This window comes from Plutella xylostella, chromosome 21 (assembly GCF_932276165.1).
Source record: "Plutella xylostella chromosome 21, ilPluXylo3.1, whole genome shotgun sequence".
NCBI classification, from domain to species: Eukaryota; Metazoa; Arthropoda; class Insecta; order Lepidoptera; family Plutellidae; genus Plutella; species Plutella xylostella.
Window position 1 is genome coordinate 1,847,386 of NC_064001.1, and position 17,719 is coordinate 1,865,104.

The 17,719-nt window shown below is 36.9% G+C and overlaps 2 protein-coding genes across 2 annotated transcripts; both read left to right on the forward strand.

Annotated features, from left to right (window-relative positions):
- Window positions 1–487: 487 nt before the first annotated feature.
- On the forward strand, window positions 488–2,777 carry LOC105381028 (U3 small nucleolar RNA-associated protein 15 homolog). Its single transcript, XM_011550669.3, has 4 exons — window positions 488–711; window positions 864–962; window positions 1,258–1,440; window positions 1,580–2,777. Exons 1-4 carry the CDS (start codon window positions 610–612, stop codon window positions 2,747–2,749), a joined length of 1,554 nt encoding a protein of 517 aa, XP_011548971.1. The 5' UTR covers window positions 488–609; the 3' UTR covers window positions 2,750–2,777.
- Window positions 2,778–4,571: 1,794 nt separating this feature from the next.
- Window positions 4,572–6,337, forward strand: LOC105381027 (protein prenyltransferase alpha subunit repeat-containing protein 1). Its single transcript, XM_011550668.3, has 3 exons — window positions 4,572–4,806; window positions 4,890–5,284; window positions 5,390–6,337. The coding sequence occupies exons 1-3, from the start codon at window positions 4,730–4,732 to the stop codon at window positions 6,259–6,261; spliced, it is 1,344 nt and encodes a 447-aa protein (XP_011548970.3). The 5' UTR covers window positions 4,572–4,729; the 3' UTR covers window positions 6,262–6,337.
- Window positions 6,338–17,719: the final 11,382 nt, after the last annotated feature.

Here is a 17,719-nt window from a genome sequence, read left to right on the forward strand (position 1 = left end):
TTTTTGTGAAATCAGATAAGTCAGTAAAAAGTTATTAATTAATAATGCTCTAAGTTGTCAGCCATTTTATACCAACCAACCCCACTTGGAGTTACATAATACGGGGGCGGCCCGTTTGGACAGCTCCAAAATGAATGGGATGACAGCTGGTGTCAAACCTAAATCATGAAAAATCTAAACATGATCTAAACAGTAACAACTGTTGGTGCTTTAAAAGTTTTTTTTTCTTTCGGCCGTTAAATTATTGCCAGATTATGTGTCTATTTATGTATTTCATCGAGTAAATCAAGAGTAAATAGCAAATTTGTGTAGTTGTCCAAACGGGCCCATTATATTTCGACGATTGTACGTAAGGGATTTACACTACGCTGTACAAACTGTTGCGGTTGTCAGCCGCGTTCGCTAGTGTGTTTGCTGCTTTATTAATTGTATTTATGTTTAGTCTGTGGTCAATGTCATATGTCAAGTCAACGTCAAATCACACGACACACGTGCGTTGCGTTGTTTTGATGTTTATGTTGTTTGAGTTTCAGAATTTAAAGTAAATTATATTTTCACACTTTGTTACAAATGAAAATTCTTATCTAACCATTTACCAGATATATTAAAATGGCTCCAAAGAACTATCCATTCAAACGAACCAACAAAACTATTTACAAAAAGCCTTCATCCATCGTAACTGAAGATGCACTGTACTGGAAGAAACTTGGTGTATGTGCTTGTTCTTTCTAAAATTGCTTAGTGATATTATTATATAGTGTTATTATAATTCCGAAGCTAAATAAGCTGCAATCCAGTGTAACTTATTTCATAAACCTTACTTTGCCTACATCTCAATTTATAACCTAATTTGCTTTTTTCAGTCTCCTGTCCTAGTAAAAGAATTTGGTGCCATCGATTACCTGGACTTCTGTCCGGTAGAACCATACTATTTTGCCGCCACATGCTCTGTCAGAGTACAGGTAAATGTTATATTTTTCCTACTTTTCTGAAAAGCTTTTAAACCCTGCTGATTGATGTCAGGGTGGTTGTATGTAAATTTATGTATCTTAAGCGAAAAGCTAGGTTCCTTACAATTTGATAGTACAGTCTTATAAATATCAGAGGTTGTAGCTTTGTTTTATGTGAAAAAGCTACTCAGATTAGTTCTTGATATAATGTTATCATTAACAAATTCTTCATTGGAAGTAAATAGCTGAACAGAACTCACTATGATAACCAAATATGCATATTTCAAATCTTGTATTTTATTTTCAGATATATGACCCAATAACTAAAGTAGTAGCTAAGAACATCTCAAAGTTTGTGGAAGCAGCTTACGGTGGGTCTTTCCGAGCTGACGGTAGACTCTTGGTAGCTGGGAGTGAGGAGTCAGCAGTTAAACTATTTGATGTGCAGTCCAAGAGCATCCTCAGAGTCTTTACTGGTCACAGTGGCCCAGTAAGTATTTCTTAGTGTGTGAAAGAATGTATAGAAATTTAATATAGAACCATTAGGTGAAATACATTAATTTTGTGAATCTTATTTTCTGCAGCCTCCTAATGAAAATGACTAACTTAATGTAATTTTTACTTTACAGGTGCACAGAACCTTCTTCACCAAGGATCATGTGAAAATCCTCAGCTTCTCAGATGACAAATCAGTCAGTGTTTGGGACATTGCAACCGAAGAAAGAATAGCAAACTTCTCAGAACACTCTGACTATGTGCGCTCCGGAGCCCCCAGCCCTATATCTCCAGACATCATTCTCTCTGGTGGCTATGATCATATGGTCAAACTATATGATTGCAGGTCAAATGAAACGGTTCTCTCTGTTGACCATGGAAGTCCCGTTGAGTCAACCTTGTTCCTGCCATCTGGAGGTATCTTCATCAGTGCTGGAGGCACCGAAATCAAGGTCTGGGATATATTCAATGGAGGGAAGCTACTGGCCAATATTTCTCAGCACCACAAAACGGTTACCACATTACGTCTTGCAAGCAACAACAGCAGGCTCATGTCAGCGTCCTTAGACAGGCATGTGAAGGTGTATGACACCGCCACATTCAAAGTCGTTCACAATATTGACTTCCCTAATGCGGTTATGAGTATGGCTGTATCAGAGAATGATGATATCCTGGCTGTTGGGATGATTGATGGAGTCATTTCAATAAGGAAGAGAGACCAGCCAGCTCAAATAAGCGAAGAAAAAGCTCTGCTCAAGTTTGCACCTGACCATGTTGACACCGTTGTTGTTAGTAATGATGTGAGTGAAAAGGAAGCACATTTCGACAAGCATCTACGAAAGAATGAATATAGCAAAGCACTGGCTACTGTTCTAAAGTCCTTTGTTACTGCTAAACATCCAGAGAAAACTGTAGCATTACTACAAGAACTTCTAAGAAGGAATGTACTACATATTGCAGTCAGTAATTTGGATGAAAAGGGTGTTGGAGGCTTACTACGCTTTGTAACTAAACATTTAGGAGAATCTAGATTCACAAGGACAATCATAGACACAATGAATGTTTTTACTGATGTTTATGAAACGCGAATCAAAAACTTTTCAGAGTATACCTTATCAGTTTACTCCAAAGTGCAGAAGCAAATTAATGAAGAAATAGAAGTTTGTAAAAGGGTTTGTGAACTAGAAGGTGCACTAAGTCTTCTGTTGGCTGGGGCACAGATAAGTTCTAAGGATGCTCCAGAAATTACTACTATTCTTGAGCCATCTACTAGGGCCCAGAAAGATATTGTTATTGATGTTTAGTATTTAAGAATAAATGAAGTAAACTGTTCATGTTAGTATTTGAATAAACTTTTTATCCCCATTGAGTAAGTATATTGCGTTAGAACCGTCCGCTTGTTAAATTATATTTCTATGGTTATGGTTAGAACACTCTTGTTTATCCCTTTCACTTCCTGACACAAAAGTTTACAGAAGTTACTTTTATCTTTCTACACTAGGTACTTACCTATCTGAATCTACACTTTGTTCATCAAATCATCGAGAAAGGATCAATAAACTTTATATATTTGCCTCGGTATGTACTTATTTATATATTTATCTTCCATTGCAGTAAATGCTATCTACACAGCATCGTATGATTAATTCTACATTTGCTAGCGTTTTATTAAACAGTACTTACCTACGTATTTGTCAGTGGCTGAGTTCCCTTTCCACAAGCCTACACCTACCTACAGACACCATACGTTCAAGGAACATAATACTTCTCTAACGGTTGTGGTGCCATGCCTCAGGGCAGATTGCAACTCTCGATTGTAAACAACATAAGTACTACTTGATCCTCATTACTTATAGTGCCACAATCTTATCTGTTCCGGTGGTCAAAATGTGCAACTAACGAAACGTCATTGTCAAACGTCATTTCATACTCTGTGCGTTATTTGAGTTGTCAATTTCAATTGTTGTTATTTAATTTGTTTTGTGATTTTCTGGGTGAAATACTGCCAAAAGCGCTGTAATGTAATGCAAGAAAAGTAGTACTATATATATTGGCTTTTATGCAGGAAGAATAACGTATTCAGGCGCCTTTAATTCCGTTTGAAAAATTGGAAAAACGAGTTGCAGCAGCTACAGGTTAGTGTTGCCAAATATGACGAATAATTTTACCCATATACTCCATGTAATTTTATGTCATATTTTCCAGAGAGGCCCGTGCCCCAGCAGTGGGGACGGGATGAGTCGTGATGATACTCGTGATGAAAAGTATATAATCTTTATTTTTCTTTGATTACAGGTGTGATGACATGACATGATATTTTAAATCTTAGGCAGTATACCAAGAAGAATTTCGCGCACCTGCAGCGATTTTAGACGAAATAATGATGATTTATGACATGTCATTGTTTTCCCAACCAATCAAGAGTTGGCTGAAAGAAATTGCTTTTTGGCAATAAGCCCTTGGAAGGAGACCCGTGCCCCAGCAGTGGGGACGTGATGGGCCAAGATGATGATGATGATGTATTAGCCTTTGCACACTGTCTGAATTAATTTTAATTGTATGCTATTGTTTCTTGTTACTTTAGAAAATGAAAAATAAAGTGTTCAAAAATAACAATAATAATAATACTTAATTAATTGTTTTTTTTTAAATCTATCTATCTCGTTATTCCCACGACCCACATATATTACCTATACCATTGTAATCTAGATTTAATCTCCTATATCAGAAGCAGAACATAATCAGAACTACACTGAAACAAATGTCGTTTGATATATTATATCCACTTTCATTTACTATCGACCCTATATTTTGATTTATCTATAGTACTATACTTATGAATGTACTTAATTATTACAATAGGTAATAGCAGAAATGCATTGTCATTTAAACCAGAAATAGGCAAAATTTAATCGAAAGCAACACTGGATTCGATCACAGCGATGTCGCCACCGGAACAGATAAGATTGTGGCACTATATGTTGTTTGGGTGCATGGGGGCCACATACACACACACGGGGATCGTGCTTCACAGAACCGGTTTTTCTAGGTTTTCAGTTTTGACAGTGACTTCTGTCAACGACCGATCTGCGATCTGTCATTACTCATTCTATCATTCATTTCATTGACGTTTGTAGCATCGCATTGCAGAGGTTCATTTTGTGTTTGTGAAAGTAAAAATAAATAGTTTACTATAAAAAAGGGAATTGATGATTTTAACTTATTTGTAAAACAATACCCTGCAATAATATTACAGAGTCAGTGTAATAAACCAACTCCTAATCATGGAAGAGGACAAATTTGCGCTAGTTGAGAAAATTTTGAAGGATGTTGAAACTATTATGTCCAAAAATGCTGAGTTGTAAGTAAACAAACATCTATTTATCAATTTTTGGTTGCACCCCAACCTCTTTATGCACTTACTGACGTCGTATTTACTTGCAGATGTTCCTTCGACATAGTTCCAGTGGACACAAATTTTCAAAACAAATCGCCTGTTTTACATTTGGAAAACTGCCTCGGATTAGAGTCTTGGTGTGTGAAACATGTTTACATGTACTGCTACACGGAATTAATGGACAAATACTTCTCTAAACCCAAGAGAAAGTCCCTGAAAGTGACAACCCTGAATGCTGAAAGACTGGCCAAGCTTTTAAACATTACATTGCTTCTCAACCCTGAGCTGAGTACACTGTGGAACAAAAGACGAGAGATGGTGGAGAAGAATCTGTTGGATAAGACGTTTGAGTTGCGTTTCTCCAGAATAGTTTTAACACGGAAACCTAAGTGTAATGACGCTTTTGCATACAGAAGATGGCTTTTAAAAGACATTTTCCTAGGTAGAGTATATGACATTTGTATAAGTAATTAAGTACTTATATTTTAATTTATGTGTAAATTTTTTTGCGTTACTTTGGTTTTATTAAAGTATAACTGTTTTTCAGATATAAACTTCCGCAATAACATGGATAACTGCATCAACGAGGAGTTGAACATTTGTGGTCTCGCATCAGAAAAAAGCCCAAACAACTATCACAGCTGGAGCCACCGCATGTGGTTATTACAGAAACTGAAATCATTGAGCATCGAAGACATGAGCACATTGCACATTAAAGAGTATGATTTCTCTCAGCAATGGACCGCTAAACACGTCTCAGACTTCAGTTGCTACCACTACAGACAGTTTTGCATTAAAAATATGTTTTCCATGAAATCTACGGAAATCTGGAAAGCTTTTGAGAATACTGTAAATATTAGTTTGCGTAAAAGCTTTGTAAGAATCTTGGCACTTAATTTCCCAGAGGACACAACAATACACTCATCTGAGAATGACCTACTGAATTATTCAGATGAAAATTTAATAATTCTCTTACTAGGGAAAAGCTTTAAGAATAACTGCAGTTGTCCACTAGATTTCTTTATGATTTGCCGCCAAGTTGAGTTGTTATTCCATGAGTTAAGTTTGAACAATGAACTGATAAGGTTCTATAAGCAGCATGAGACGCTGTGGTACCACAGAAGGTTTATAATTCATGAGTTAATGTCTATAATGTATGAATATTTTGGTCTAGTGCGTCAGAATAGTGTTTTAGTTAAAAATGTGTGTGGTGTGTGTCAACCGCATGAGTTACTGCAGAAACAAGTTAAGATAGTTAAGTATGACAGTAACTGCATTTTCTCCAGTCTTTTGTTTAATATTCTTATAACTCATGAGCGTAATTTCTATGAAGAAAGAAGCAGTGATGGGGATAACTATGCAGACAGACATGAAAAGTATTTAAAGTTTGTGGAAGGATTAAATTTTAATAACACATAATTCAAAATGAGAAAGGCATTCTTAGTAATTTCAACCTCGGAATTAAAGTTTATTTAGATGTACCTGTGACTTTGTTTGTTTGTTTGTTTGCTTACTTTAATGTTGTATTTATTAAATTATTATGAATTACATTTTAAAAATGAAAAAACTTATATTTCAGAGGAACCTGTGTAAATGTATATTTATTTTGTTTAATTTGAAATAGTATAATAATTTTAAATTTGTAATTATTTTAACCAAAAGACATCATAAATAAATAAGATACAGTATATTAAAACAAGTTTCTATTTCATATTGCAACACCAGGTGGTGTAATAATTATAGCATCCTTTTTTTGCGTCGTGTCGGGGCTTAAAAAGACTCATATTCCAACAACTTAAATTTTGTAAGTCTACTTACTTTAAACAATTATTTTAATAGGATTCAGCAGTTTTCGTCAACTGTAAAATCTACATGTGGAGTTATTAACGATGTATTGTTTCCATAAAACGTGATATTTAAAATATCACGTTTTATATGTCATATCCAACGGTATTTTAATACTAAATAGATGGAGTGTCGGTGCAACAGAAACGTTTCGTCAAAGAAGACCCACCCACTGAACTCTTATTTTGAATTATTTCCGTTAGAAGAATCGTGACTTTATTATTTGGTTCATTAGGTTGAATTTAAAACAGTAAACAAAGTGCCATCTTGTTCGTATATTGTTAATCTAATCTAATCTAACATCGATAGAGGGTTGTGTCATGACGTCATGAGTAATTGTTGTGTCGTCCAAAAGTTACAGCTTTAAGTACAAGATGGCGCTATGCGTATCTTTTGAAAATATTTTAGTTAGCCTTTTTATGAATAGAACGTGTAATGTGAGGGTATGCTCGTATTTTTACGTTACGTAAGCGTAATCAATCATTTTGATTAATAACACCACCCTTTTTTAACACCGATAGTACTTTTTTGCCAGATTTTCTAATTTAGGTCTTGTGTACAATTTTATTAATTATTATTTTGTCACGAATAGGTTTGGTTTAGTCATTTAGTCTAAACCAAAAAAATATAAAATTAAAGGTAGGTATTCATTTTTAAACAGGTATTACTAATTTTCTATTTTTGAACTGAGTAAATTGATATTACAAAGTGTATCACATTTAAAAAGGGAGAGTTCTATCATAATTTTTAATATATTCGTGGTTCATAAGATTACGGGGATTGAGTACTCAATAACAAGATTAGAATTAAAACATTTAATTATAATCATTTATTGTCAATCAAGCCTATATTTCAGTGAACATGAGGCTGTAAAGGTATATAAAAATACGTAATACGCGCTACGCGAAGCGTGCTACGAAGGCGTAGCAAATTACTACGGCGCGGCGTAGCCATGGCGTAGCCATGGCGTAGTAAACTCAACTCAAAAAGTTCGTCATCTATGTAGGTTACTACATAGACGACGAACTTTTTGAGTTCAGTTTACTGTGCTAGGTGTACTAGTTCAATTTCCAGTCTTATAAAAATCGATGTACAATTGTACAAAATTACATAGCCTATTTTATTACAATCAAAATCAACATACAGACCATACCAGACACGCCTCGAGTTGAAATCTCATATCAGAGGTACGGTTGACAATCCAACGAGTTGTTTATAGCTTATTGTGTGCTTACTGCCAAGTGCATACCGGCTATAGTGCGTACGATGCCAATGTGGGTCACCGGGATAGCAGGGGCGCCCCAACCTACCGTACAATAACCCTCCACTACCTTACACATCTACAATCCCTTCTCCACGGCAAAGCAAACTATAAACCAAAAGAATTACGAGTTGAAATGCGTTGGTTTGATAGAGCGAGTTAAGCCGTTCCTGATTGGTTGAAAAACAATGACGTCACATTCAGGTCGCGTTTTCTCGGGTGTCCCGCTCGATCGATATTTGAAATCGGGTTCGGGATGACTCGGGAACGCTCGGGAACGCTCGGGTTGCCGAGTGACGCGACGCCACGTGCGAGTTACGTAACGGAGACACAACGAAGCACTACCTCATTGACACTGGGTGTTTGTGAAGCGAATGTACAGAAAATGTACCTGCCATAGGTTGGGGAAAAAGTTTTCTGAAGACTGAAGAACTGATATGTAATATTAATGAAGGTGTTTTGAAAAATATACTTCATACATAACCTAGGACCCATTTGTAGTAGACTTAAAACTCTTAAAACTAATTAGGTACATAAACATAGAGCGTAAAGTACGTTTTAAAGTAGATTAAAAAACAAACGCATCCTTTTCGTAGCAACGAAAATATCACTGGTAAAACTGCAGCCTGTTATAAAAATTGACAAAAAAGACAAAAAATCACAATGCAGGTATGGTTATTGGTAAACTTATATCAAACAATAGACCACCTGTATGTCCACTTCTGCTTTATCGTAGAGACGTTAAGTCTTACTAAATCCTGATGGGAATAGCTGTACCTACAGCCTATCCCAGTTATCATTTAGTTCGAAATACCTTCAACCATCTACATCAGTATCGTATTAAGGCCGGCCGTAAACTACCTTCAACTTCAACCAATGCGGAGAAATTATTAACTGCTAAAGTTCACCGAAGCAATTCCAAGCTTTGCGGTCGTACCTTATAAGCCAATACGAGTTGCAGCACAGATTTCCGTCTCGGAATCCAACTGACGCTATCTTAGATTAACGATACACGAACAGGATGGTGCGTCACATAAAAAACAAAACAAAAAACTTTCCAAATTTTGTTTACTGTCCATTGTCCAACCGTTTCAAGCTCAATTTAATGGCAACCATTGTACCAATGAATAATGTCAGGAATCTTTTAACCGAACTCAAAATAAGAGCTCAGTGGTAGAAGTGAATGGATATTTAGAGTTCTCCGTCACGCTCGCTCTTGAAGCTGCGCGATGTGAGTGAGCGCAATGCCAAACTCTTGTCACGTCTTAAATGCGCCCCGTACTAGCCCTTCTAGTTCGTATATTGTAAATCTAAGGTCGTATATATAGTTAGGCTTATGTTGTCTAACGTTGTAGGCGGGGAATTCTTCGCACGTTTTCTGGCTGGGGGCGGGCGGCGCGATCCTGCGTGCTGCGTTCACGCTACAGTTTACTTGATAGGTTTTTTGTAATCACCTAAGCAACGTTAAAAACCTCCTAGATACAACACTAAAAGACGCATAACTTTTGAACAGCTAAGCCTATTTTGATAAAATATGGCAAAGGACACTCGTGGTAACCTATGCGACAAAAAATAATATCGGTCCAGCCGTTTGGGAGCTACACTACACTACCACAAACAGATAGATACAGACACGCAATGGCGCGGTAGAATCTAAAAAAGAAAAAAAAAAACACGCACTCACGCCTTGTACTCCCTTGCGGGGTAGGCAGAGGTGCATTGCTGCACCCACTTTTCACCAGAGTCTTATGTTTGTCCCAATGTAATAGGGGGCGGGCCTATTGCCATTTTACGGGCACATCCAAGACCCGAGAACAAATTTAATATCTGTGTTTAAACAAATATCTGCCCCAGCCGGGAATCGAACCCGGGACCATCGGCTCAGTAGTCAGGGTCACTAACCACTACGTCATTCGGTCGTCGGTAGAATCTATCAGAAATTAAACCTCTTTTAACGTTTGCTCAAGATGGAATAATGTTAGATTTATGAAAATAATAAACACTCGTTATATGTAGTTTAATAGTAAGGCAAGTGTCTGGATATGGCCGCTATAAACCTGGTGGTGACGTGGTTTCTGTGATTGAGTATTTTTTTACCTATTACGTAGTATAAACTTCGTAATGGGCAGTGGCGGATTAACCTATAAGCACGACAAGCACGTGCTTGGGGCCCCGGGCCTCCAGGGGCCCCCATCCTCTGCTGCTGTTTCATTTTATACCTACATTTTATTCATCCACAATATGTCCGATGTAATGAGTTTGCTCTGATTAAAGGGCCTACCACACGCGTAAGTATTACCACAGTTTTGCCTGCGCAGGCCGGTTTAAGCACAGAATACCGTGCGTGTGGTTGGTAAAGGGCCTACCACACGCGTAAGTATCACCACAGTTTTGCCTCCGCAGTGGTGCCACTCTTGAAAGGCAATGTATTGCGTCTGTCTTGCGATCCCAACATTTAAAAAATCATAACTTCTCATCAGAGACGTTTCTCCAAAAAGTAAAAATACTAATTTATGATCAGATATCCGCGCGGTGCATTTTGCTAAAAATGGCTTTTTCAGCCAAAATCTAAAATAAATTTTAGTTTTAGGTATTTGGTTCTTACTGCTAGGTTCTAAAAAAAGGGATTATCTTGATGAAAATTTACGTATTTTTACTTTTCGTAAAATCGATTTTAAAGAGAAGTTATGATTCTTTAAAAGTTGAGTACGCAAGACAGCCGCAATAAATTGCCTTTCAAGAGTAGGGGGGCAGGCCGGCTTAAACACGGAATACCGGCCTACCACACGCGTAAGTATCACCACAGTTTTGCCTGCGCAGGCCGGCTTGTACTGTGCATGGAATACTGTGAGATGGGTGGTAAAACTGTATACCGCGCCAACCCCGAAGCGCGGCTTGCGCATTTTTCGACATGTTTGAAATTTTAATAATTTTGCCATTCATTAGAGTCTTCTCTTAAATCCTTGAGTAGTTTAACATGTGAATGATTTTTTTAAATTTTACAGTAATTTTTTTATCCACTTTGATCGTGTACGGTTTGATTTTTGAAAATAGCAGGCAACTAGACATTTTTCTAGTGACCAGCAAAGGGATCACTATTTAGCTGAATGTTACTTAGAAAACGGCCTTGTGTGGCGGTCAAGTTGGTCTCCGCCTGCGATACTTTCCATTAACATTGGGACTTGTTTTCATCTTTTTAGCGTGCAGTCGGGTTTAGGTTTGTTTATAATTATATATTTTTATTTGTAACTTTTTAGTTGTTTTTATTTTATGAAATTTTACGTCATTAGTCGGGTTTTAGTTCATGGACATTTTTCATATCAATAATTTTGGTGTGGTTATTTAAATACCTACAATATGTTTTTTTTGTAATGTGCAAATCAAGCCCTTTCATTTGATACCCCACACGGCATAGTTGGAAAAATATTATTTTTTCGATCATCACGTTATGTCCTCTAGAGGGCGCTATGTACATTTTAATGTAACGTCACATATCCTATAACCATCGCGCCATCAATACGCATCTAACGATACCTCATACATCAAAATCTATCAAGCCGTTTAGGCTACAGAAGGGAACAAAGAAACAGACAAACCTCCTCCTTCGGCAGTCGGGTAAAAATTAGGCTTGCGCGTTAAGTACGTACTGTGTACGCTCGGCGTACCTGCGCAGTTCTAACTGTGGTGATACTTGCGCGTGTCGTAGGCCTTTAAGCCAAGCAATTAAAAAAAAAAAGTTTTACATCCTTTTTCTATAGAAAAGTTATAGGATGTTTTAGCTATTGAAATGTTTTGTCACTCTTTGTCAAGGAACAAATTGTTCTAAATTAGGGGCCTACACAAGCTTTGTGCTTAGGGCCTCCGATGCTCTTAATCCGCCACTGGTAATGGGTAATTTACTTTGGACCATTATTTCGATAGATATATTGGCTTGTGTTATTAGTAATATTAAAACGCAATGCAAAGCAAAGTCATTATTTTTGATTAAACTATCGTAATCTTAAACCTTCATTTCATACTTTATTTTACTTTATATCAATGATATCACCCAAGTTACAAGACACAAATGTATCTTATTCGCTGACGATATTTCAATGGGAGCTAACGCGTGTGAATTTGCCGCTAGGGGCGCTGGTGTTGACTGAGGTTAAGTGACATTTTACTTTTCATATAATTTGTTTGGCGGGCTTCGTGATAAATTATATTTTCGTTCATTTCCCTGTTGAAAAGTGATCTCTATGCGAAATTATCGCAAATATGGATTATTTATCGATGAATGTGCAGTTGTGCACGCTTTGAAAGCTGAATTAAGGAAAAGAGGCGCATAAATAAGCGGTCTCAAAGAGCAGCTAATTCAGAGGTTAGTTTGTTTACTGTTTACAAACTTATTTTTTACGAAATGTATGCTTGTTTGCTTAGATAACAGCTATGTTTTTTCTTTTTACAGACACTAAGACTATGACCGTAACAGTAACTTGGTTGGAAACGTAGAGGACAGCATCATACAACAAAATGATTCAGTGTATACTGTTGAGTGGCCTTCAGAAACTTTGTATAGCAGTGTGAACACTAAAAATGAAACTCCAGATCTAGATATTGTCACCAATGAGTAACTACTTTGGAGTCTATGCACAGTGTACGTACATACCATCGCTCTTACGGTGAATGAAAACATCGTGATAAAACCTGCATATCTAGATTTTTGAACCCACAAACCTGCAGAGGACCAGCGTGGTAGGAAATGGTCCAAGCTTAGGAGTGGAGTTTAGACCTTAAGGCGATATGCACAAAGGCTCCATTCGAGTGAGCTAGGTGCAGGTACTGACACCCTCACAAATAATAGAATACTTAGTATACTATACTACCATTATTTAGTTTCAACTAACAACTCAACCAGCATTCATTGTGTGGATTACTAATGTGTTATATTTTTTGTATAGCAGTGTGTTTAAACGGAATGGATAAATAAAAGTTAAATCAGTGTGTAACTCTTTTATTTTTATTGTATTTATTAAATGCCTAATCCTTATTTACATTATGTTCTTTCTGAAATTGGTTATAATGATTTTCACAAACACGAGATTGTCGGATAATAATTATTTCACAAGCCACTGTTTTAGAACAGTTTTATCACTTGGTAACATATGTCCTCCTTTTCTTTCCGAACATAACGGATCTGCACAACATTGCGGGATAGTAACTCGATATGATGATAGATATTTTATAATTAATAAGCTTATAAGATTCAAGATTTTAAAACTTTATTTGGCGTTAATTTGATAAAGTCGTCTTTGATAAGTTTGACAGCTATGGTACCTCTTAACCTCAGTCGACAGTGGCGCCAACTAGTGAGCAAAAAAACGGTAGTCCCCATTATTGTGTCATCTGATAAATCCAATATGACATCCGATACATCTAATAATTCCACTATAAATGACCATGAAATTCAAATTAATAATACAATTAAAGATATTATACATTGGCTACAAATGAATAATTTATTAATTAATTTGGACAAATCTAATTATATACAATTCCATAAATCAAAACATTCACAATATAATTTTCAATTAAATATTGACAGAATCAAAGAAGTATCGAATACTAAGTTTCTAGGTGTTATCTTAGACCAGGACTTAAACTGGAAACTGCACCTAGATAACCTATGCAATAGAGTGAATAGATTTGCCTACGCACTAAATAAAATAAAAACAGTTACTAACAAGAAAACCGCTGTCATATCCTATCGTGCCTACGTGGAATCTATACTAAGATACGGGATCGTAATGTGGGGTAATAGTACGGACATCAAAAGAGTATTTGTTGCGCAAAAAAAATGTATCAGGGCTATATGTGGAGTCCCTGCCGATGAGTCATGCAAACCTCTGTTTGGGAGGCTTGGCTTGCTACCACTACCATCACTTTACATATTTGAAATGAGTGTCTTTGTAATGCAACATAAATTCTTGTTCTTGAATGCTTACGATGTGAGAAATAGAGCCCAAAGAAATCCGCACAGACTGGTGTATAACGATGTACCTAAATCGGCTAAATATAGCAAAAGTTGTATTATTATGTGTGTCAAAATATTCAATAAGTTGCCGAATGAACTCAAATCCCTAAATATTAATATGTTCAAGAACAAATTGTATAAATGGCTAACAGAAAACAATTTCTATAGCCTACAAGAATTTTTAGGGTAGTTAATAATGTAAATATTAGTTTGTAAGTACCTACTCTAGAAATAATGATTTGCATGCTAATATAATTTGGCTAAACATGAGCACTTTTCGATAATATTGATATCTATGTAATACCATGTTTTACGCAAATAAAGTATTCTATTCTATTCTATTCTATAATTAGATAAGTAAACCGAATTGTTTAAGTTTTCCCTAATGACTTCAGTAAGAAAGATTAATTAAATGGATCTTTTACTCAGCACTCTATATTTATTGGACGTTTCATTAGACGATATACTGAGGTTATATTCACTGGTTGATGTGCCTATAAAACTAGCCTGATGGACTTTAAAACACCATATTCACCATGGTTAAGTGATTTATAATTAAGTATGTATTTAAATAATAAAAGTTGAATATGTTTTGAATACTGTTTGTGAGTGGTATTACTAAAGATTTACTCGTATTTTATCTACCACACACATAAAACACCAACTTTTTTATTGCGCTCATGCTGTAGGTTTTATTCGAATCTTGGGATAGTCGCTGACTGCTCAAGATACACCAGACGTATTATAGGTAGAGACAATAATTATTTGTGACACTCAGGCAGGCTTTCTTTATATACCAATAATTCATAGTTATAAATACATATAGACTGTTTCTCTCCATGTATTATTATTATTATTTTTTATTTTGTGTCCTATAAACCTAACTTGTCCAAGTGCGTCCTTACCCCGCGTGAAGGCGCCCTGGCGACAATACCCCATAAGCTCCCATTCCCCCACAGCATGCATAAACAGTTGCCGACGTAGTAACGAGTTGGCGCTATGAGGTAATCGACTTCTTCAATTCAAATTTGGAATATGTTTGTTTTAAAATACACAAGTATTTCGCTTGTGTTATTCCAAGGCCTATAGTTACTTTTTCTTTTTCTCAGCCTATAGCTGTCCACGTCTAGACTCTTCCAAAGCATGAAACTGGATGATTTCCATTTGAACTTAGAACATATAAACATACAGAACCTAGACATAGTTTTTGTATTTAAATAATTGAGTTTTAATATGACCGAACGGTGATGCCTACCCTGAAGAAAAAGTTCCCGGATTCAACACCCAACCGTGGTGAAGTTAAATGGTATAATATTTAAAGTATTACCGATACATATAATACAGTTAGGGAAGTCGAAGAAGGTAGCACATATAAGCTTACCTACTTGAAATTACATTTTCAAAAGTATCACAAGGTCTATAGAAAGCGTGATGTTATTCTAGATTCCGCTCCAAATATTTACTTTAGGTCATAAACAACGTTAAAATAACTTAGAGGCGTAGCGTGGTGGACGCGCATAGCTTATACAAAGATCTTAATCGTGAACAGGTTCTTGTATTTTTATAATTAGAAAAAATACATAATGGGAGGTTATACCGGTTACTAAAGCGAAAGATTTGAAACTTAATTTAGACTGTGGCGGTCTACCGCCATAAAGATATTCTCATTGGCATGATATTCATCGAAGTAGGTATATTCAAAAAAGCATCCCATAATCGAGTTAGCTTTTTTATGATATGTACTTATATAACTTGCGACCTAACACTTGCGTACAAAGAAATGGAAAAAGCGGGTGACTCACTTTCCATTCACCTGTGACTACACTTTCGGGAATTACACTCATTAGCATAAATGTATCTATGCACGTATGATATATCAATAGAATTTAATAATCAAAATACATGAAGCATTCAAAAGAAACCGAGATTTTAATAAAATGTTCCGTTTCCCGATCTCCACAGTGAGCAGTAATGATTATTTCACTTAAGACCGGAACTGGGTCGTTTCAGAACCAGGCTAAGATGTTCTGTTTTAATAGATTCACTCTGCCAATTCTAGAAAGTAGTCTTGAAGGAAATAGCTTTGTACTTGACTGAACGGGGCTGAACGAATCCTTTTCCAACATAAATATAGGGCAAAAGGAGTTGGTTCTTTATTAATAAGTAGTACTCTGACTTAGGTTGCAGTAGTATGCTAGTAGCAGCAGTTTTGTATGTCCGCTAATATATCAACTAAACTTAAGGTTTATTAGCCAATATAAATGTTTAATAGGTCACGTAACAACAACCAATAAATTATGGTACACTTATAAGTAAATCAGCCTTACAAATGTGCTTACTACAACGTAGTATAAAGCCATATTTTACTGCCGCTAAATCTGCACCGATAGAATAATAAAACATTAACCACCACTTAATCCTGATCTAACCCACTGACCCATTACAATAAGGCGAAAGCTCAACATTAGCTGGCCACTCGGTAGTTGACCAAACTATTTTCAGTTAGCTCCCGAAGCAATTTTCGATCGATGCAAAATTATGATTTGGCGTACAATGAACTCGCTACGGAACGCTACGAGAATTATGCTACGAAACTTTTTTCGTAGCACCGTAGCCGCGTAGCCCGTAGCGACTGAACTTCGATTACTTGAAAATTCGCTGTCATAACAAAAGCGGCTTTAAAGTTGTGGCTTTTGAGGTTGTAGTTACGACGGCGTGTTACGATTAGGCCTAGTTCCCAGGGCAGTGCATACAACAATTGCATAAAGCCCGCGATCGATCTGAGGGTATTTACCTCGGCGGCGAAAATAACCGGCGAGGCTCCTCGGTGATGTCAGAGCAGGCAGTGTACGCAGGCGTGGGCCCCCGGGCCGCCGCGCCGGGGTGGCCAGCTTCACCACTACTACCTGAATTTAGGGTATTTAAAGTGCTAGTAGGAATGCAGTTAGTACATAAATGAATTAGTTTGTTTGTCACTTAGTAAGCAAAAAGCTCTTGAAAGGATAAGAATGAATCTTATTATTATCTAGGTATATGCTGTTGTTATAATAGGTCCAAAATTATGTTTCCTTTCGAAAGAACCTGAAATATCTACGAGATACTCTATGCCCTACCGCTTAAACCACCAATGTTAAACCATCATAGTTCGCCAAAACCGACTTCCTCACTATCTCAACTTACACCGCAAAAAAACAAAAACCGATCAAACCTCACGATGGAACCTCGTGTCGCCACCCCGAGCCGTCAGTCGGTCGGCGGCCACTCCGCCGCGCGCACGTGCCGAGTCATGGCGCCCCGGGACGGTTGGTGAGGCGCCTGGGCCCCGCCGACCGCTTCGGGTCGACGGGCCGGCCCTTGGACCAGGCACCATGTCGCTACTGAGCGTCACAGGTGATACATGTGCAGTGTAACGGCATTGTGATGTGGTTGAATTGCTCGTTTTAGTGCTCTGTGTCATGCGGGTGTCTAGTGGTTTTGTTATGCTCAAAAGGTTTGGATGGAATGAGGTAGGACGGTGAGGGAATGGCTTTGCGCCAGATGAAGATACCTACTCTATGTTACAATTACAAGGAAGCCTGTAAAACATAAAAACTGAGATCCGTTTAGAATGTAACCTCAAATTCAACACTCAAATTGGTCTACAAAACTGTTGTATGAGTCTATTGTTCATTTGTTTTGTTTCTGATTCGCGGCTGTCCACGACTAAACCTTAGTAAGACTAGCAAAATCTTTACACATAACCTTTCATCGTATGGAAG

What these genes read in the sequence shown, in the direction of transcription:
- LOC105381028 (XM_011550669.3), top strand. Translation starts at nt 610, where the DNA reads ATGGCTCCAAAGAACTATCCATTCAAACGAACCAACAAAACTATTTAC. An exon ending in TGTACTGGAAGAAACTTGGT is followed by an intron (nt 712 to 863) that starts GTATGTGCTTGT and finishes TGCTTTTTTCAG; the next exon opens with TCTCCTGTCCTAGTAAAAGA. An exon ending in CATGCTCTGTCAGAGTACAG is followed by an intron (nt 963 to 1,257) that starts GTAAATGTTATA and finishes TTTTATTTTCAG; the next exon opens with ATATATGACCCAATAACTAA.
- LOC105381027 (XM_011550668.3), top strand. Translation starts at nt 4,730, where the DNA reads ATGGAAGAGGACAAATTTGCGCTAGTTGAGAAAATTTTGAAGGATGTT. An exon ending in ATGTCCAAAAATGCTGAGTT is followed by an intron (nt 4,807 to 4,889) that starts GTAAGTAAACAA and finishes ATTTACTTGCAG; the next exon opens with ATGTTCCTTCGACATAGTTC. An exon ending in TTTAAAAGACATTTTCCTAG is followed by an intron (nt 5,285 to 5,389) that starts GTAGAGTATATG and finishes ACTGTTTTTCAG; the next exon opens with ATATAAACTTCCGCAATAAC.